This window comes from Triturus cristatus, chromosome 1_2 (assembly GCF_964204655.1).
Source record: "Triturus cristatus chromosome 1_2, aTriCri1.1, whole genome shotgun sequence".
Taxonomy (NCBI): Eukaryota; Metazoa; Chordata; class Amphibia; order Caudata; family Salamandridae; genus Triturus; species Triturus cristatus.
In genome coordinates this window covers 832,151,090-832,173,419 of record NC_140580.1, presented here as the reverse complement: position 1 = coordinate 832,173,419, position 22,330 = coordinate 832,151,090, and the positions used below count along the sequence as shown (strand labels likewise).

Genomic DNA, 22,330 nt, shown 5'->3' with positions numbered 1-22,330 from the left:
AGCCCGGTTCTTGTATTTGTCTGGTAGATGTTGTATAAGGGTTTCAAGCTCATCGTAGTGAGCCCTATCATATCTTGCCAACAGAGCTTGTGTGTTGGCGATTCTCCAGACGTTGGCTGCTTGAGATGTCATACGTTTGCCTGAAGCATCTAAGAGTTTGGATTCTTTATCAGGGGGTGGAGCATCCCCTGTTGTCTGAGAGTTAGCTCTTTTTCGTGCGTTGGAGACCACTAAAGAGTCTAATGGTAGATGGTCCTTGATATAGGTTGGGTCAGTTGGAGCGGGTTTGAATTTTTTCTCGAACCTGGGATTAATTACCCTGACGGGATCTTTAAATACGTCTGGTGCGTGTTTTATAACCCCCTTAAACATTGGTAAGATGGTTGTGGTCTTATGAGAGGGTAATAGTGTGTCCATAAGGAAGTAGTCATCCACTGGATCAGTATGGAGATCGACCCAATGAAAGGCTGCTGCTCTGTGAATGAATTGTGTGAGCCCTATGGTGTCATCTGGAGGAGATGGCCTAGAAGGGTATGCATCATCTTGGGGGTAGATCCGGGGCATCTGTTGCATTGTAGTCTTCCTAAGGATCATCAGATGGCCCAGTAATATCATCTGTATCATCTAAAGGTTGCTCATCTTCTGCCCATATCCCCCCCCCCCCCCCGAAATATCATCCTCATTGTCATCTGCTGGTGCAGGGCTGTGTGGGATGAGTGAGTGTGTGGGGGAAATGTAAGGGTCTGGCACTTCTGGAAGTGTTGAAGGTACTCTTATGGGAGAAGTTTGAGCATGTTTTTTGAGAGGGACTGTGGAAGGAGGTTCCAGTTTACTTTTAGCAGGAGTAGTGATATGTCCAGTCTTTGGGTGAATAAGAAGAGTCTTTTGCTTTGGATCTGGACGGAAAAGCTCTTCTATGGGAGAATCCTTTCTCGGAACCGGCTTGTCATGTTTGGGATCTAGCTGTTTGCTGGGTTTAGCAATGTTTAGTACAGTCTTAGAAGTAGATTGTGGTTTCGGTTCCGAAGGCTTGTGGTCGGAAGCTTTTTTCGGTTCGAGTTTTTTCTTCGGATTGGAGATATTTTCCGGATCCGGAGTTGCTGGTTCCTAAGTGTGTTTCGGGTCGAAAGCTTTAGGTGCCGAAGTTTGCTTCGATGCCGAAGTTGGCTTTGGTGTCGGACTTGGCTTCAGTTCGACCGTTTTAGGTGCCGAAGTTTGCTTTGGTGTCGGACTTGGGTTTAGTTTGACAATTTTAGGTGCCAAAGTTTTCTTCGGTGCCGGAGTTTGTATAGGTTTCACTTTCGGTTTAAGAACCTTCTGTTTATCGGGATTGACTGGAAGCTGACTCGAGCCCGAGTCGCCTAGAGGCTTTTTGGGAGTCTTCGTTGCTGGGCCCAAAGGCGGGGCATCGGAAGTTTGTGATCGGGGTGCACCTGGGCCCGAAGGTGGAGGTGGAACCGAAGCCTCAAGCGGTGCGGGGGTATCAAGAGAGTCGATGTCTATACTTACGACCCGCTGACCAGCTGGAAGGGATGGTCATCTTCTGCCTGCACGTCGGCTCTGGAAGCTGAATCCTCTGCTTCGGAAACAATGACTTCTTCCTGCTATTCTTCTTCGGACTCCGGTTGGACTGGCGTCTCCTGGACGAGGGTGTCTGGTGCAGATGAAGACGATTGTGCCATGACTCTCCGAGCTCGACGGTCTGTCTTTTTCGACCAGAACGAAGCACAAGCCAGGCAATCTCGGCTTTCGTGCTCTGGGGACGAGCACAGATTGCACACCTCATGTAGATCAGTGGGGGGGAATTTGTGTTCACACCGAGGGTACTTCTTGAATGGTGTTCTTTCCATGAGCCGAAGGCCCAATGGCGCAGTTGGGCCAACGGCCCTCGACTAACACCGGAATCGAGAAGTGAAGGTTGTTCGAGACGCATGTATAAGGAAGTGTCGATCGAAAACAATACTGACGGTAGAAATCAAGGAATGCACGTCGACATGAGATCGGTAACAAAACCGAGCAGGAGCGACATACACATCCGAGCCCGATGGCAGAAAAAAACAATCTGAAGCTGGAGTTGATGCCCATGCGCACTATGCTCAAGAGGAGCAGTCATCTACCATACAAAGACTCTTCCAGGACAACAACAAAGTGTAATCATCCGGGCCCACCACCAGATGGTGATCTATGCACTAGTGTGTGAATCTGAAGCCCTACATGCCAAGAATAGATGCATACTGGTAAGTAGCATTATCCTTCTAACCCCAGAAACCCAACTCCCACAACCAAGTACTTATCTGTAAACCGATAACTTCATTTCCTCCCATAGGATTGCATTGACTGCTTTTCTTTGAAAATTATTTTAAGTGTGGAGTTGGTTTGTATGAAACCTTGAAAACTGCAAATATACAGCAACTGAATAATTTACCTATTGTCTAGGAAATGTCACAATGTGATATCTAGGCATATCACACTGATTAGCAAAAGTAACTTAAAAAGCAATCCAAAAGGCAACATGTACAGTAATCTACAAAGTAACTGAAAAGTAGTTTTGACTTTTGACTTGCCTGTAAATCAACCAACTGCATTTTAACATGCATTCAACTGTATTTCACTGCATAATCCTTGCAAATTATTTCACTTACCTGCACCAGGCCTGGCTTGGTTCTAGAAATAAAATAACTAAATAATATTTTTATAAAAACAAAATGTATCTGAGTTCAGTCTTTGAGTGTGTGACATCATTCCTTGCCTGAGTGTGTGCAATAAATGCTTAACACTACCTTCTGATAAAGCCTTATTGCTTGCCCACACTACCACAAATAGAGAGTAAGGTATTATCTACTTTTACCTCTGACTACCTTTAGGGTTCCACTGGACTCTGTGCACACTATACCAAACGTTGGTATAGTATATACAGAGGCAGCTTCCTACACAGGGCACATGATATTTAAAAAGTTGGACTTGTGTTCGTAAGCTTTACATGTCCTGGCACTGAAACACCTCCAAAGTTGTTTTGTACTGTGGCCAGGCTGGCTCTCCCATAAAAAAGCGTTGGTTACAATTTAACACCTGATAATGTATAACTTTGGTTTGAAGCTAAGTAGACCCATGATTCAGACCTCATTTTAATAAGCATTGAAAAAAACAATGTGATGGTAGAGTCGGATTTTAAATTACTGTTTTGAAAATTGCACTTCTAGAAAATGTACAAAAAAAGATAGATGGAATGCTTGAATTCTTAGCCACTGGGAATTACTCTGGCTCGCAGCCCGGTTTATTTTGCACACCATGCCATTTCTGTTTTGACCCAGCCAATGCAAATCAGCCCTGACACTGCTCCTGTGAGAAATAAAGCCTGAACTGCCAGACCAGGTCCTCCCTGAACCAGAACACAAAAAATCAAAGACCGGTTTCGCCCTGATTAGGACTCATCAGCTGGGTATATCTTGGTTCCAGTGATGCTGTGCACAGGACACACATCTGGACATACCTGTCCTACTTAGGGTGCGTAAGGAAATGCCTCTTTTTGTATGGTCACCCCTTGGCTTTTTGACTGATGCTGCCGTTTTTTTGATTGAGTGCACTGGGGCCTGCTAACCAAACCTTAGTGCCCGTGCCTTGACCCTAAAGTGTTTGTCAGATTAGTAGTAATCAATTGGAAATGGCTAACTTACCTGTAAGTCCCTATTAAATGGTACCCTGGTACCCAGGGCATGCAAGTTACAGAGGTACCCCAGGGCTTGCAGCACTCGTGCTACCCTGGAGGTCCCTCAAGTAAAGGAAGCTCCCCTCCACCCCCCCAGTCCACCACTGCAGATTGGTAGAGCAGCCATGCACTGGTAGCCCAACTTTGCCATTGAAAGTCACTCTATGTCCCATTACACAAAGTTTCTTCAAAGAAACCCCTTGTAATGTTTAGACCTAACACTAGTTGGGAGGAATATGTGAATCTACAGCACTACACCCTGCGAACAGATACTTAGAGGGTAAGTGACATATTCCTTTCTGTTGATCCCTGGGCAACAGGCTTTTTCTTAATCTCTGAAATACACGTTCTTGTTCTTTAAGTCTCTTGATTTTTCTTACAAATAGAAATAGGTCCACTTTACTTCCGGTCATGCTAGTGGATTATCACACACGAGAGCTGATGCCATAGACACAATAAAGCTAGAGCTTGTGATCATTTTGTTATATTCATCATTCCATTTTGCAAAGTGCTTGCAAGAGTGTGGCTTAATGGTTTTGCACCGAGCAGGATTTGGTCTTCCATGTTGGGATGAACCCAGGAAGTGTTTTAGGCTCCATTTATATCACAGCCTTGCTCTATAAACTGTGGGTTCAACACTGTCACCAATCCATTTTAACATATTTGTTCTGCTTTTTGTTTGCCTCATGCAGTGTCCTGAACTCCATTGTTTTCCTCTATGCCAAAATCATTTTGTTCCTGCTATTTCTGCATGGGAAGCTTAGTGTCATCATAAAGTTTAAACCGAGCATCTCTCCTGTTAGCTGGAAGAACCATAGTCTATTACTAAACATCTGTTGCTGCAGTTGTTGGCTGTGAGGAATTTTGTAACTTCACTTCTTGGCACTCAGACATGGGTAGCTGCCAGTGATGATTGCGTTGATTGTCTGTTAGTTATCATGCAACCTTACAACAAGGATTCTTGACGAAAGAAGCAGATAAAAGCCAGTTTCTAACTATAGCTAAAAGGGTGGCGGATGCCTTGTCTAATTCAGTGATTGCTGATGTATTTTCGTGGACAATAGCTTTCAGGCTCCATCATAAGTACAGTGTTTTTTAAAAGGATGTACTCGCTCTCCTTCTACCTCAACTGCTTAAATAGTAGTTGTAACAGGTTAATTTCGAGTCAACTTTTCCTTTATCCCCTCTTCAGGTCTCGGGCCCCCACCTTCGTATTCTCCAGGCTACCCCTGCTGACTCTGGCATTTACATCTGTCGCACAAGCAGTGGCTCCATTACCCATGAGGCCTCCATCAATCTTTCCATCACAGGATCCTCCCAAAGTGAGTCAAATTTCTGCATAGGAAGATTTAAAGGGTGTTCTATGTGATGTTGGAATGTGACAAAGTGTATGAAACCAGTGGAGTGGAGAAAAGTTGGATTTCAAGTGCTGCAGCCGCATTTTTTGAGGAATACATTTGATTGCAAGTTTTGAGGTGATACATATGAAAATACGATATCTTTCTGATGGATTGCAATAATATTCTAGGTAAATGATTGAAATGCCAAAGCCATGTTGTAGCTGTTTGCTTGTAGCGTATCCTGTTAGAAGTTACTAAATGGGATTGTATATACATGCATCTTCACTTGTATGGGGACACTAACTCACATTAAAGCATGTGGTATCAGCGATGTGATGAAAATGAGTCACTAAGTTGGCCCTCTGAGACAAATACTCACCACTGACAACAGTGTATAAGTGTATGTATGTTTGTGAGCTGCGGGTTACAAGTTTGAGTCCCGGCAAGGCCCACTCAGCCTTCTATACTTAAGTGGTTGGTAAATTAGTTAGTATTAATATGGGTAATGATAATACCTGCTATTTAAAACATCTAGAGAGAGCAAAAACTCTTTTATTAATACAATGCTTATTTCTCACATTTAGTAAAATCAAGTGGTATTCAGGCAGGACTCGTAGGCAAAGTTAGTGAACGTACCTATGTCCTGCCAGCTTCAAAAGTCACCACCCTATAATTAAATCTGCTAATTTGCCTAAAATATAGGCAATAAAGTATATATTGCTCTCACTGGGGTGTATGATGTGGGGAGATATGGGATTATGATGGTACATGCGACCTTTAATTTATGTTTGACATAAGTGTGTTTGTCTTAATGTGTGGAGCCGGCTGTGGCGGTCACTTGCCATTGAAAATTTCCTCTGCAGTGAATGTTTATTCAAAGAGTTGTCCAATGTGGCAACCTACTTAGGCTGGCCTATCCTGCCACCATTCTATCTTTTTCAATCTTTGTAGTTTCGGTTTAGACTGACTAGATAAGCTGCCACTGTGTGCACCGACTGTGTTTTGCATTTTTTGTTTACTCTGCAACTTGCCCCCTAGAAACTAAACCACAATCCTGTTCACAAAGCCTGCCAAACAATTCTCCCAAGTGGTAATGAATTTTGATAATCGCCAACAAGTACTGCAGGCGAAATACTTTGTAAAAAAATAAAAAGTAAAAAAAACACCTCTGGCGTCAATCCCTTGAATCAAATGTAAAATAGACCATCGGTTAAATGTAGAAAGTTCTGTTTGATAGGTGAGTTTTTTGTATTCAAAGAAAGTAAATAAGCTAATGTAGTCAGTGAGACTCCATTGACACCTATGTGACATGTGATGTTAAATCAGTGATGCATTACTGAAGTGTGAAAGTGTTAGTGTTTGAGATTAGATAGCTTTCTTTAAGCTAATAAAGCAGAGGTGTAAAGCCATTAGCATACATTGACATACATAAAGAAGTTGATGCGTTTTATTTTAACTTTTTTACATGCCTTCAGGAATGAATAATCTCCACGTTACTTTATAGGTCTCTGAATTGAATAATCAATTCAGATTCATGAGGACAATGTGGGGCTCTTTTGAAGCTTTTGATTCTAATAAGGTTTAGCATCATTAACACCAAGTGTGATCTGGTGGAAAAAAGATGGCAGAGAATGGAAATGACTCCAAATAGTATGTGCTGATTGGGGCAGGAGTTGGACATGTTAAGGAGAGCACGTTCAGACTTCTAGAGCTCCTGCTAGAATATAGGATGAGAATGTGCTGTTCAGACCTTCTCACTGCTCTTCCAGATACTGGCATCATTCCACCTCTTAGGATCGAGTCTTCTCATGAGTCGGTTGTTGAAGGTCAAACTGTGGAGTTGAATTGCATTGTTTCGGGTCAACTTCGGCCAGCTGTCACGTGGCATAGAGCAGGGGAACCCCTTTCGCCCAATCATCAGGTAAGTAAAGTCTGAATTGCTGGATTTCTGAATGTTTAATGTTGAAAACCTATGACACTATTAACCAGTTTTGATACCACAACATTACTAATATTTAAAACACGTTGCAATAAAATAACAAATTATCTGGCACTGGTGATAGGGTCTCTTCTCAGGTAGTTGGTCACTTTAGAGTCTCCTAGCACACTCTTTTAGCTGTTTTCCATTTGAGCATGTGTATATTCCAATTAAAGGGGCACCTCTCTTTCAGCAGGCCTCTGGGAGTAACACTGGAATTACTGCCATGGCCCTAGATTTAAATTTTTAACCCTCTTTTAGATTCCTATCCATCCGCCCATAGTCCCCAAACTGATTCTACTCTGAAAATACTGTGATAGGTCTTTTCCCTCCCACAGGGCCTCTGCAAATCTGTCCTATGAATAACCAAAAAATAGTTGTTGGATTTTACCAATATTTAACAAATATGAGGATTTCAAAGGTCCTAGTCAAAAGAACAGATACCATTGGCCAGAGAGGTGTGTTTTTTGTCATGCCAGAATGTGAAATTGCTTAAATGGAGCATTTTCTTGTGCAGCATCAAGATGGCTAAATCATTGAATCTCTATTTGGAAATTGAATCTTCTTCCATCTAGTCTATTACTCAAGGCATCTGTTTGTAAACCTCTCCCTCAGGAGGTCCCCAACCTAATACCCACACGGTATCTTCTTCCTAGAGGGCTATCTGAGAATCATACCTTTGACCCTGGAAACCTCCCCAGCTGCTCTTCTGCTTACACTACCAAGCAGCTGTGCTACTAAGTCAACTTTATAAGTGGTTTAAATGTTGTACTCTGACACCAGAATGTTGTATGATAAAATTGAATCCTATTTTTTGGTTGCTCCTTTCCCAAGGTCTACCTTCTACTCCTGATATTATCTATGTTCAGGTCCACTTGGAGCTTACTTCTTTGCCAACATACTGGCCTACAGAGGAGCAACCTAAAAATGAAAATGCCTCATTTTACTTTGCACATTTGAAGCAGCCATATATCTAAAGACTGCCCTTCCTGTGTGCTATCACTTTTCCCCCAAATGTCAAAAGCAATTGGCAAAATGAAGGAAGGGCAAATAAGTACGATTTAATTAATACATTTTTCAGCTATTTGTAGTCCCCTTTCATCAAGAGACCTTGGGTGTAGAGCAGCCTTGATACAGTCACATACTCCTAAGCCCAATGATAGTGAAAAATGTTCACAGTGATTGAAGTTACTACTCCTTTCGTTACGAGTTCCATGGGATGTACTGTTACCCTTTTCTAGTTGAGTGCCAGAAATGGTGACTAGGATGTTTGTTTGTGACCCCAGTATTAAAAGCAACTGTAGTGAAATTTGTGGAAGCCTTTGGCTTTCCAAGGTCCCAAATAAAGGCATTAGACTGATTTAATGTTGCATCAATGTGGTTTACTTATCTTTGAGAGAACATTAGAATGCTTGGTTCTCACTCTTTTATCTAGCTCATTCCCTAACCCCTGTCTTGAACTTGCTCTTCTACAGGTCTTGGGTTCTCGTCTCAGAATCCTCCAGGCTTCCCCAGCAGACTCTGGCGAGTACATTTGTCGTGCAGTCAGCAGCTTCGGCACCCAGCAGGCCTCAGTCATTGTCTCCATCACTAGTCCTAACCAAGGTGAGTTTTGGGGCACATGAGATTAGTGTAGGGATTTCTTTAATTTGGGTTGCTTTTTATGCCGTTTATGAATATGCATTAATTTATGGCTGTGCGTTAAGTGTGTCCCTTTCTTAAGGGACAAGTTTGCCATGTACGGACATCAGATAGTCACATTTGCTCCCTAGAAGCATTTTGTAACCTACTCTTTAACTCTCCCAAAAATGTTTTTGTTAATTTAGTTTTACTTTATTTCCATATTTTTTCTTTAAAATAACTGATTAGCATGCAGTATAACAAACCCTTCAAGCTCCTTCAATCCCTAGCATCAGATTTACAAGTGATGAGAAAATGAGCCACTAATTCATCACAGATGCTTTGTAACTTTCCTGCGGTGTTCTTTTCTAGAATCTGGCTTTGTTCCTGGAGTGAGGATTGAGTCATCTTCAGAAACCATAGTGGAGGGTCAAACTGTGGAACTGAATTGCATTGTTACTGGGCAGTCCACACCGACAATAACATGGCACAAGGCAGGTGGTGCCCTTGCTTCCAACCACCAGGTATGCCCTTTTGAAGTGATGCAATAATGCAGTGGAGGGGGGGGGTAGGGTGTTTGCAACTGCTAAATACCTAGTAGCTGCTACAAATTGTTATACCAATGATGCTGCTGTTACTCAAAGGCTACAATTGTAAACTTTTAATCATTGGCACATTTTGGAAGTGCCTCCTTTATTGAAAGAGTCTGCAATAAAGGTGATGAAATTGATATATAGTAGGTTTTTCCAAAGGATCATTCTGACCGTAGACGTTATTCGGAAAGTGCTCCTGCGCGCTGTGAGATGGGCACCATGAGATTCCACCTGTAAGTGATCGAGCAGAGACTCCTATAAGCACCATCCATCCCTGTGTACCAATGTTGGTGCCTTTCCTTCCACACCTTCGAACAGTGATCAGAACCTCCCCTCTTTCTTTCGTCAGTCTTTCAACAACTTCCATAACAATGTGCAGGGGAAAGAACAATGTCCCCTTCTAAAACTACAAACTTCAAACCATGCCATGACTGCAGAAAACAGATATCGGTCACAAGCCCACGAGGTGTGGTTCCAAGCAGAAGCATAAGAAAGCAAAGCAGAACTTGACCCCATCATGCAACTCTATCAAGAGAGAAGTTGTAGGGGATCTCCATCTCTGATTGAGTAGCTCATTCCTCAATTGATCTGGATGCAACCTGTTAGACCTGGCATCCTCGGCGTGGTTCTCCCCTAATGTTTGCCTTTACCTTCCTATTTTTGCTGAATTTGTTTTTGCTGGCTTTAGTACGCTCCATGCTGCAGGCCCACTAGTAGTATTTAATTTACAGGCGCTGGGCACATATAGTACCACTTTACTACGGATTTGAAGGTAAATTAAATAAGCCAATTGGGCAATTTTAAGGAGAGAGCACAAGCACTTTAGCACTTGATTTAACCCAGCTCTCTTGACTGGAGTGAATGTTTGATTCATTCAGCAGTCCATCCATCATTTGTTGCTGCAGCACTTTTAGCCCTAAGTGGGATGGGTATGACCAGATGTGGGTCTCTTGCTCACTGTGTCACTGGATTCAAGCTAGCCTGGCTGATGAGGGTAATAACCCGAAACTGGTCCCAGGATGCTTGTTTCTGTTCCAGAGAGGATCTGGCATGGCAGTAAGGGCTGGACAAATCCCATGAGGAACAGGGTCAAGACTGATTTGCATTTGGCTGGGTCTAAACTGCGGTCGCATGGTGAGCAAAAGAAAGATCGATTTACCCCACATATCTTGACTAGGGGTGAATGCATGATTTATTCAGCATTCCGTCCATCATTTGTTTGCGTAACACAGAAGTTCCAGGCAGCTCACTCCACTAGCCCAATGATGACTTGGTCTTCGTCCGAACTCGGGGCCAAAGAGGCAGAGGCCGGAACGCATACAAGACTACCAAGACTTTTTGTGGGAACTCCAATGTGCAAAAGCCTTGACACCTCATGTTCTCAATGGTGGCATGCACTTCAGCGCCTGATTTCTCATGATGCCCCTCTTTTCAGCAATCCAGCTTCACCCTATGTCATGTATGTGCATATATGCTTGCCCTTCATTTAACTTTTATTGTGGTAGATAAAAGGTTAATGGTGGGCATTTAACACTTTACTGCTTCTCTTTTCTCTAGATAAATGGCAAAGATCAGCTGAATTAAGGTTTTCTACTTGGAGCATAATGTATATATTGTGGGGTCTTTAGTGCTCCTGTTATTGCAAGCCAGTATCACACAGCCACGTTGTTTTGTCTCGAGATACTGAGAAAGAACTGGGCTGATAAATGTATTATTATTAACGGATCTGGGCCTATTGGTGCTGTCTGGTCAAAGGATAGAAGCTTGCTACGGAATTAATGTTTATTGTTAGCTATAGGGTCTTTGGTGACAGCAAGCCGTGCCATAGCCTTGAGAATGCCTTGGGTCATTTGCGTGTGCAGTTCACACTTGGATGAATTGTATTTCACATTGTTGGACTGTGTTTACAGGATTTTGTATTGATTGGTAAACTACCACATGGGCATCTTATCACAGATTTTTACCAATTGTGGCCTTTTATTTAAAGCAGTGTGGGACTGTGTTCCTGCTGGGGATGTGAGAGTTTGCACAAGGCACTGTAACATTGTATTCTGTGCAGCGTGTACTGTTCTAGTGCATTTTTCATTTTGGGGAGCGGGAATGGAGGGGGTTTAAAGAAAAAACACAGTTTTAAGTTTAATTAAATATGGTCACAGATGTTACAAGTGATGTTCGAAGTGTCAAATCTTGTTTCAGCAACAAAAGTTCCAAGCTTCAATTTATGTTTAGGGAGTAGGAATGAAAGTTTAACTTGGTGATCCTGGGGCTGTATCATGAATGTGTCCCACTTTAGTGCACAGGCTCAGAACTGGTCTATGCATCAGTGTTTCCTGAAATTGCACTGCCCACAGCACATACTAGGAAGCAACACATGACAATGATTGCCTCTTCATATTTCTTAGGTGTCTCTAGCTCATAGAATAACCTGTAGCTTTTCGGAGTAGAAGTATATGCTAAAAATATCACATTCTGCAAAAATGGTGCTCAAACCCTTTCTGGCCCTGCGCATGGGCACTAAAGACGTTTTTGATATGGTCCCAGACCTTTGAGGGAATTTGGCTGATACAGGAATTCTTTTCAGGCTATGTGAGGAACAAACTTTTTGCAGGTTTCAATCTCCATTCCCCCCCCCCCCCCTGCTTATTGCACCATTTTGTCTACTAGGCATTGGTGGAATGGCTCTGAAATGCCCTGAGAACTGCTAATCAGGACTTAGTGCATGTGATCTGACACTTAAAATGAGTACATGGGTGATTGACTTATATACAGTTGACATAGCCTAGCTTACTTGTAAGTCCCTAACGTATGGTACCAGGTCCTGTAGGTTAATGTCCCCTCAGGGACTGCAGCACTTTCTGTGCCACCCTTAGTAGGAAAAGATAAAACATGTCACCCAGTCGACCACTGCAGACTGGAAGGGCAGTTTAAAACTGCTAATTTGACTTTGCCATTTAAGGTAATGGCAAAGCCCAGTCCTCCCTTTTTAGGTCTCGCCAGACCCAGCGCATGCGCTGGTCTAGCGAGACTTATTGAGAGGACTCCAAAAAGTGCTACCAGGGATTACTTTCACTTTCACGGCCGCTTTGATGTTTGATCGCGATCACTTTCGTGGCCGCACAGCCGCTTGGTATAGCCAATAGGTCTCGCTTTTGAGATCTTATAAGTATTTAGTTATGCAACTGTTGCATGGCTAAACACTTATAAGGTCCCAAAGGCGACACCTATTGGCTATGCCAATTTTTGTTAATAAATATGTCACCCCTAAGGTAGGCCTATCGAGCCCTAAGACAGGGTGCTGTGTATTAAAAGGTGAAACGTGTACTTTTCTATGTTCCAGCAGTAACATTCCTACATTGTCTTTTCTTCTGTGGAAAAGACTAGTAGCCCAATTGGCAAGTGCAGCATTACAGGTTGACACCTCAGCCCTTCCAACTTCTGGCTGGGACTACTAAAGCTGGCACTGTAAGGTATCAAACCGCTTGTTACAGTAAGGCTGAATTGTAAGTTGAAATTTATGTAATTGTTGCATTGTGCAACTTTTACAAAGTTGCCACTTTATTGCCTATAGTCTCCTGTGTCCATTTATGGTTCCACATGGGGTCTGTCCCAGAGACCTGGGGAGACGGGCATACAACTCCAGGAAAGGACACAATAGAAGCCTGCTACTGGCAGGAATCCACTTGGGTGTTTGCCCAAAAGCCAAGGTTAAAAGGGTATGCAGCCTTTGAAGAGCAAATGGCAAACAGTTGGGAGAGGAACTGCTCAATTGACTAGGTAGACAGGCTAGCATTAGAGCCCAAGAGGGAAAGGCAGTTGTCAAATAGTTTTTTCAGGGGCATTTAGCCCACCGGGTAACAAGACCTCTGGGTTGGTGTAAGAAAGTGGCTCTGTATATACTGTTCCCTAATAGGTACAGTGTGCACAGAGTCCACAGTCCCCAGAGGTTTGGCAGAGGCTAAAGTTAGATATAACCTTACTCCCTAAAGTGGTAGCTTGGTCGAGCAGTAAGGCAGTATCAGAGGACAGTGTAAAGCATTTGTTGTACACACTCAGTCAGCAAATGGTCTCACACACTCGAAAACTGAACTCTAGGCCAATGGTTTCGTATCAAAATATATAGTTTTATTTTAGAACCAACAATAAGTATCAAAATATACTCTCTCAGAATGAGATACTTTAGGTAACCCCTTTGCCGCGGGGGTAATTCCCCTGCAGCGCGGAGGGGCGGCGGCGCTGTGCTCGTGAGGAGCCCAGCTCGTCATGAGGCACAGTGGAGCTGTGCTCATGATGAGCTGGGCTTGTCACGACTCCGCCCACTGATTGATTCTCCCACACAGGCGGGGAATAAATTACATGTGGGAGTGGCGCGACCGTTATGACGAGCCCAGCTCGTCATGAGTACAGCTCCACTGTGCCTCATGACGAGCTGGGCTTGTCATGAGCATACAAGGGGTTAAATACTTTTCAATAGGCAATAGACTTTTGAATGCAATAGTTACAGTTGTTGCAATGGCCAACACAATTTGAAACACAATTATAAATTGAGTTCAAAGGGAATTTCTAAGTAAATGCAATAAATTACTTTTAGGATTACTTTTCTAACCTCAGGACTGGATCCTAGATTCAGTCCTGGGACAGTTCCTGGAAACAGGTAAGTAAATACGTTTTGGTTACAGGAATGATTTTTAAGGAATATTATTGTATTTTAAAAGTTGAAACTTAGAAACGTTTTCACATAGAATCACCAATGTTATCCTATGGGAGGAAATTCACATAGAAGGTAAGTAGGGTTATCGTTACTTTTTCTAACTCAGTGTTGGATCCTGGATCCAGCACTGGTGCATCTCCTGTAAACAGTTGGAAGAAAGCGTTTTTGTTATACAGGCGATTTTTAAGGAATATTTGTAAGTTGCAAAAATCAACACTTGGAAGAATTTCTGGTAAAAACCAGGCATTGTTATCATATGGAGGAAAATCAAGTTAGCGGTAAGTACGGTTGTAATTACTTTGCAGGGTCAGTGCTGGGCACCAAGATCCAGCACTGGGATCTCTCCTGATAGCAGGTGAGTAAATTCGTTTTCGTTATTCGGCTTATTTTAGATAAATATTTTAAAGTTTCAAAACTCGACACTTCAAAGAATTTCCAAGTGAAACCAGTCAATGTTACCCTATGGAAGAAAAGTGAGTTATCGGCTTTTGGGTAAGTACTCGACTGGCAGAGTTAAGGTTCTGGGCATAGACTCAGGGGTCTCTCAGGGTCAGGTAGGTACAGTTGTTACACCCGCAGCGGCACAGGGGCAGCCGGGTGCAGAGTGAGTTAGGCCCAATGTTATCCTATGGGGCCTTTGGTTGGTGGCTGCTGGCTGCTGGCTAGCAGGCCACGCGGCTGTGGGAGCTGGGCCCCTGGTCACTTGCTCAGGGCAAGTGGGGAAGTAGATTAGGGTAGAGGTTGCACTGCCAGGGGCACTCGGGCGGCTGGGTTCAGGGTGCTTTTGAGCCGTTAGGCGCTCAATGGATTTCAATGGAGAAGCTCAGTGACAGACAAAGGCTGCAAGTTCGGGGACGAAGATTCTTCAGGTGCAACCACCACTTCGAGTTGGGAAGTTGTAGGATAGGTAGGCACCCAGGAGCAGGGCGCCGGGTGCAGGAGTGTCTTTTCGCGTTGGGAAATCTTACCCTCAGCTGGTCTCGGTTGGAGGGGTCCCTGGTTCTGAGGCTGCAGGTGTCGTCAGGAACGTCTAGATGGGTCCTTGGGTGCTGGATTCGGGGTCACAGATGCCGGGGGGACGTCCTCGTGGTCTTTGTTCACTCCGGCACAGGACAGGCTTGGTGGGTGCAGTGTGTGCAGGAGTCGCGGTTCCTGGCTGATGCCAGGGGCTTGTTACTTGCTTTGAGCAGTACCACTGCTCATGGGAGCCCCAGTTAGAGTAACAAGGCAGTCATGTCCTCCGGGGTTTTTGAGGTTGCTGACCACTGGAGACGCCGGGGTTTAGCAGGAGCAGGTTCGAGGGTCGACAGGCCTGTAGGGCTGGGGCCAAATCATTTGGTGTCTTTCTCTTGTTAGCAGCTGCACGGCAGGTCTTCTTGTTTCTTGATCTTCTTGCTTCTTGATCTTCTTGCTTGTTTCGGAATCTGGATCTGCGGAAGAAAGGTTCAGGGTGCCCCTAAATACTAAATTTAGGGGTGTTACAGGTAGGTAAAGGGCAGGGATGAATGGTTCCCTTCCCTGGGGTGGGTACACCCCCTATCATGCCACTCTCCTGTGGGAGGGGGGCAGTAGCCTAGTCCTGATTGGGCAGGGCTCCCCATCTTCAAGATGGCGAGAGCCCGAAGATGTGCTTCACCTCGCCTCCCCACCTGAGGAGTGGGGTTGGCAGAGGTTGGCACACCCCCTTTCCTCCCTTGGGGTTTCCCGCCAGTCTTCCCGCCAGAGTGGGGGTCAGAACCGGTAGGGGCCAGACCTAGCACCTCACCCAGGATGTGCATTGTTGCAGGCCCAGGAGAGTGGATGGCTCTCTACCCAGGGTTCCAGCACCATGTCTGCTGTGTGGCAGCCTAGGCAGCCCCTCAGACAGGATGTGGAGTGTAGATTAGGTTCAGGGGGCAACTCTAAGTTGCCCTCTGTTGTGCATCTTACATTTAATCCCACACTGGCATCAGTGTGGGTTTAATGTGCTGAGACGTTTGATACCAAACTTCAGTCTTCAGTGTAGCCATCATGGTGCTGTGGAGTTCGTGTTGACGATCTCCCAGCACCATATACTCTTAAATGGCAGCACTGCACTTACAGTGCCCAGGAATGGACCTGGGTACTGTAGGGGCACAGGGCTCACGCTCCTGTACCCACACCACTGGCATAGGGCACCCAGCTAGAGGGGTGACTAAGGTATGCCAGGGCAGTGTGTGTTGTGGGCATGGCACACATGGATGTGTGCCATGTCGACTTTGTTTTGTTCTGCACCAAGACACTCAGCCTGCAAAGGCAGTGTGTGTGTGTGACAGGGTACAGGACCTCTAAGGGTGGCACAATAAGTGCTGCAGCCCTTGGGGGACTTCTCTGGTCACAAGGCCCTGGGTACCTAGGGTACCATTTACCAGGGGCTGACATGTGGCCAGAGATGCCAATTGGGTTTAGGCTTCATACAGTTTTAGGGAAGGAGCATAGGCCCTGGCTACCTGATTGGCAGGAGCCCAGGGCACACTCAAAGTACATCAGCAATTCAGCAAAAAGTGGGGGCATACCATGCAAGAAAGATGGCATTTCTCACATTTGGGCTAGGGAGCTCTGCATGCCAAGAGAGGGGTTCTGCCACATAGTGAGGGGGCAGGACAGAAACTTCTGGAATAGAGAGATGCCACACTATACAGGAAGTAGTCATCAGGAGAAAACCTGTTAGCCCATTGGCTACTGACTGCTACCTCTCCTGAGGGTATTTTCTGAACATTAAAAGGGCACCCCTGGCACCCAGAACTCAGATTTGTTTGGACTGGAGAAGAGGACCGAAGGAATGGTTTGCTGCACCATGGACCTGGTGGAGAGAGAATGCACCAATGTGGGCTACACCTGCTACACCTGTTGGCTAGCAAAGGAGAGGGCACTGTCTGCTGTTTCTGATGGGTACTTCTACCTGTAGATGCCTCACTTGTAGAACTATTCCCAGGCGTTAGACTGGATCTGGAAAAATTCATAGCCTCAATGCCACCAGTAGAAGGCGCTAGACCCGGTCCATAAAGCGCCCACTCCAGCGCATCGATGTCAGTTCCCTTTTTTCTGTGCCTTTGACGCAGATTCCGGAGCTTTGTTCTCTGAAGAGTTTTCCTTACAAAAAATTACTAAAGCAGTACTAATGTCTTTACCTCCGAAATAGTTTTAAACCCTGTAGGGATTGTGAGGGACAGATGTCCATCATAGTCCCAGTTCCATTTGTTTGTTGTGCTTGGACTCTTACCATGACACCAACTCTGTCTTTCTGCCTCAGTATAAACCCCCAGGCCATCAAAGAGTGGGAGGCCAGCCTCTTCATAGCTCCGGTCAAGGATGACCATCTGCACCGGAAACGTTCTCAACGCTTTTCCCGTTCTCCATCTTCCTCGTCCACCAAACAGAGGAGACTACACACAAAAATCCAAAAAGCACTCAAAAGGTAAGTCTCCCAGACTTTCTCTGACTCCCATTGGTTACTCGTCTTTGGAACCGGAGTTAGTCGAAATCCTGGCTGAGGATCCTCTGTGCATCCCTTCTCTTCGGAGCCTGGAACGTTCAGTGACGGCTTCGATGCCACAGTTCCCAGAATTTCTGACTCCAGCCCCAAATCAAGAGGTATTCTTCTATGCCATGTACAACATATTTGCAAAGGCTGCATGGAACGGAGCATCATTGGGCTCAATAGCTCCTGCACGGCTCCCATTGTTCATGCCATTGCAACCAGCACCACTGAATGCCGCACCTTCGGGTGCTGCCCCTCTACCCAGCTTTAATCCAGCACTCAGGTTGTCAGCATCAGAGCTACTTTAATGGCCAGTGGCTCAGTCATCACCATCACCAGATACAGTCACTGACACTGCAGATAGACTTCGAGCCCCTGCTTCACCTCCATAGAGAGTTTCAAAGGCTACTAAAAGATTTGAACATAGTCGAAAAATGATTATTGACAGAAACACATCCTGTGGACAAGCTGGAAGACCTGGAGGGGTTGGGGCAAAGAGCTCCATGTCCAACGGATCAGCGTGGCAGCTGTGCTCATGGTCTGACAGTGCTCCTTCCCTGGGGGCTATATAGGCCTTTACATGAACTCACCAAAGATTGAGGTCAGGCAAGGGTTTCAATATTCATTGGAAAATTGTACTTTATTTCTCTCACTTTGTTTATTTGCAAGTACAGCACTTTTGAATCCTTGCTTTCTTGTCAACATAGCGCTGAAATAGGTCCTGGGGACTTGCTGATATTTGTATTACCTCTTATCCACCACATACTTTTGTATATACCATTCTTATTGATCTTTGAACTCCTTTTTTGAATCAAAAGCATTCACTGTAATGTCAACAAAATTGTTTAACCAGCTTCTGCACATTGCTCATAAGCTCCAGCTGCTCAGCAAGAATGATATTGAATGAACTTTTGCTCTCTGCACAAAAGACAGGAGAATAATTACATTATCCATGTGTGACGGAAATTTAGCACTTCTAAGGATTGTTTCTATCTGTAAACAACACAATATCAATGTTTATTTTGATTCCTCGCTTAGAGGAACTGTTTTTTAGGTCGAGCCTATGGCAGCGCGCATGCACTGCATAGGAAAACGACCTCTTGTAATCACTTCAGTTTCAGGAGAAGCTCGTGCATGTGGTGCTCACACGCCATTGGCCTTTGCGTCTGGCTTCAGCACGCAATTAGCCAAAGGCATGTGGATGTCCCAGCTTTTCCTGAAATGTTCACTCCCAGAGCGTTTTGCTCTCGGGAGCCTGCAGCGGCACGCTGGGGCCATCTGGTTTGGGTCAGGTTTCGATAGCAGCTGCATTCCTTACAGTGCACGCGTGCACTTCTCCCGGTCTTGTGTGCTTAATACTCTACAATTAAGCGAGGGCGCGGAGCAGAAAGCTTTTTTTAAATGAAGGAACCACAAGAGGGATTATAAATGAGACTTGTAAGTATTGGAGCATCTGCTCAGGTTTGTGTCTCCATGTTTACATGTCCTGTGATCAGTGTGATGCTGACACTGACTGGTGTCTGAGGCAGTCCATGCCGTCCTTGTTGGACATGCTCCGCATCATTCACAGGGCATGTCCCCGTGTTTCACATGACAGCAGGCTGGAGGGTTCCGCCGACAAAGTGTCCTGCTGTTTCTAAATCTCGGCTCTCTCACATGCTCTCAGTGTGCTCCAGCATAGCTAGCATGGAAAGGAAGGAAATCCACAAATTACTTTTCAATGTTTAACTTCGCAGGCATTACAGCGACTAATGTTCTGCCTTTCGGCCAATGTTATTGATAGAAAAGTGATCTGTTCTGAAGACTCTGGGGGTTTTCTCTATATTCTCCCTTCTAACTGCAGTTTCTAGGTGCCTGCGTGCCACCAAGGACACGCTAGTCTAGTCCTGGGTTTACATTGAACAACCTAAGGCAATCTGGGAGTCGTAGTCTTCGTTTTTTAATGTTGAATAAAAGAAAACCTCCTATGCTGCAGCATTGTGTTCTTGTGACAGGAAGTCACCTGACGTCTAATGCCCATTCACTCCAGGAGAAGCATTCTCCGAACAGCTTCACCTGGAGCGCCCGGTATGCAAAATGACAATTACATGTTTGCACACTTATGCGAGGCGCTGGAGCATTCGCCCAGTGTCTGGATGCGCCGGCCTGCTGAGGCTTGTCCCTTCATTACACGTGCCCCTAGTTTTGTGGTATTTCGGTTTGACTTGGTAATTACCCGGTGTGACATATTCCACTCATAATTCCGAGCCCTGCAGAAACAGGGCTTTGTGTAGAGACTTGAAGCATGGAAGCTAAAACAAGCATTGGCATAGCCAATAGGTCTCGCCTTTGCGACCTTATAAGTGTTTAGCCATGCAACAGTTGATGTTGTTGCACCAAGGATATTGTGCTGCATAACTAAATACTTATAAGGTCCCAAAGGCGAGACCTATTGGCTAGGTCAATGCTTGTTTAGATTTACAGTTTTTTTAATAATTTGGTTTACTGTTGCAATGGTTTTAATTAACAACACAAATGAATAAACTTACTTACTAGAAGAGGAGGCTTATCGAACACACTTCCAAGAACGTTTTGGTACAGACTTTGACCCTGCGGAAGGTCTCCTCTATGAAGACCAAGGGCAGAATCCCCTGCAAGGTTTTCAGGGCCTCTCAGCAACAAATGGCCTGGATACTTCGCCTGAATGGGCCATGGAGCTCCCTGTTGGACCACCAACACTGGAGGTCATGTCTCTCCATTTTATCATATTAGGCTGCAGAGGCCTTGGATTTAAGCTGCCATCAGCAAAACTCAAACATTTGCCCTCACACATCAGAGCCCTCAGCCACATCGAAGCCCTTGTTACTTTTTGATGATGCGCTACTGGCACCTGTCCTAGCGGTTCGGGAGAAGCTGTCATCTACAACAGCAATTGAGACTTGTGGCTTGACGCTACTACTCAGCACCAGACGACCACCATTCCTTTTTACCCTTCCATCACCTGATAGCCTTGTTATACAGACATCCTGCTCAAGTACGCAGTTGGGTGCAACCTTCCTCATGGTACCAATATGATAGGGAGTCCAAAAGACTTGAGGTTTGGATGAGAAAGCCTTTTCAGCCAGAAGTATGGTCTTAATATCATTAAATGCCATCTGTCTTCTTGCCAGGTGCAGCCATGCATTTTGGGACATGACCCAAATGATGATGCTGCTGCATATCCTTCAGACATGAAAGACCATTTTCAAAAGGTCTTCGCTGATGGACAAATTGCTTCCAGCCGCACTATTAGAGCGGACTCCATTGCCTGGGCCATTGAGACCTCTGTCTCAATTAGTCGCCATGATTTGCTCCGGACATCTAACTTTTCTTCTGACATCCAGTCTAATTTGATGGCTGTTCCCTTCGATGGAGTGCACCTGTTCGGTTTTGAGGCAGATTCAGTGCTGGAAAAATTCAAAACATCAAGGGCACAGCACGTCCACTGGACCTTGAGCTTCCATCATCAAGCAAGGGCTTCCAGTCCTTTCGCTGCTTTTGTGGCTTTGGGAATTTTATCCACTTCAGCAGCAACCTACCCTCCTTGTACACCAATACAGTGATCCAGTCAGGACAGGGCTGTGGATCCACCTTGTAGCCCTCCTTCTCCTCGCACTTCAAGAAAACAAGCCTAGTTTTTTCTCCAATATCACACAGAGTTTGTGGGAGTCAGGTGTCCCATTTTCTTCCGGCCTGGAAGGCTATTACTTTGGACCAATGGGTTCTTCAGAGCATAAAAAAGGGGTTAATCCATTCATTTCTTCAGGTTCTGCCCTTCATCCCACCTTGTTACTCTTCCCTACCCCCGATCATCTGACTATTTTACAGCAAAATGTGACAGCTCTCCTTCTGCAAGGAGTGGTATATTTAGTGCTAGACTGGGAAATAGGTGAAGATTGCTACGCACGTTGCTTTTTACGGTGGCCTGCGCCCACTCTTGATCTCAGGAGCCTGAATTTCTTACTCAAAAAGGAGAAGTTCAAGATGCTGACCCTAGCTCCACTTCTTCTGGCGTTGGTGCTTTTAGACTTGATGATCATTGGTCCTGCAGGATGTGTACTTCCACATTCCTATCCTGCAGTCCCTTCTAAATTACTTGCGATTTGTGGTGGGTTCTACACACTACTAGACTATGGTACTCCCCTGTGGGCGACATTGCACCTAGAGTCTTCACCAAGGTGATGACAGTGATTACAGCCCATCTCAGATGGTTGGTGTCGATTTTCCTATACCTGGGCGACTGGCTCCTGAAAGCCAAGTTGCTAGAGAATGTGTTGCTCCACCTGCGGTCGATGACATCCTGTTGTTCGACCTGGGCTTTTCGATCAACAAGCCCTAATCTCACCTGCAGCCCTCCAACGACTCCAGTTCCTAGGGTCAGTACTGGACATAGACCTGCTCTGCACCTTCCCTCCTCCACAGAGGACAATAGACATCCAGGACATCATTCCATCTTTTCAGTCAGGTGCAAGAGTTCCAGTCTTCAGGGTCTTATGATTCCTAGGGCTGCTAGCTTCCTGCATTCTCCTAGTCATGCACGCACATTGGCATATGAAAGCCCTGCATTGGTGCCTCCGCAGGCAGTGGCTACAGTATGACGGAGACCTGTCTGACTCCATTATTATCTTCTCCAGCACTGCAACGGATTTGACTTGATGGGGGAACTAGGCAAATCTGACACCCGAGATTGCTTTTACTCCTCTTCCAGTCGTGACTATGTTACTGATGAATGCTTCCACCCTGGGGTAGGGAGCTCACCTTGAGGATGAGCAGGTGCTTCACATCCACCAGCTAGAATTGTAAGCAATTGGGCCAAGGTTCAAGGCCTTCCTCCCCTCCACAGTAGGTCGGTCTGGCCAGATCTAGAT

General features: G+C 45.2%; 1 protein-coding gene across 18 annotated transcripts in view; it reads left to right on the top strand.

Moving 5' to 3' along the window:
* Positions 1-22,330, top strand: part of HSPG2 (heparan sulfate proteoglycan 2) — a 903,404-nt gene that overhangs the window by 724,522 nt on the left and 156,552 nt on the right. For all 18 annotated transcript variants that reach the window (XM_085608925.1, XM_085608919.1, XM_085608917.1 and 15 more), the window contains 4 exons: positions 4,899-5,028; positions 6,816-6,967; positions 8,500-8,629; positions 9,017-9,168. In XM_085608925.1, the coding sequence (XP_085465051.1) occupies positions 4,899-5,028; positions 6,816-6,967; positions 8,500-8,629; positions 9,017-9,168 (564 nt within the window). The remainder of the gene's footprint in view (positions 1-4,898; positions 5,029-6,815; positions 6,968-8,499; positions 8,630-9,016; positions 9,169-22,330) is intronic.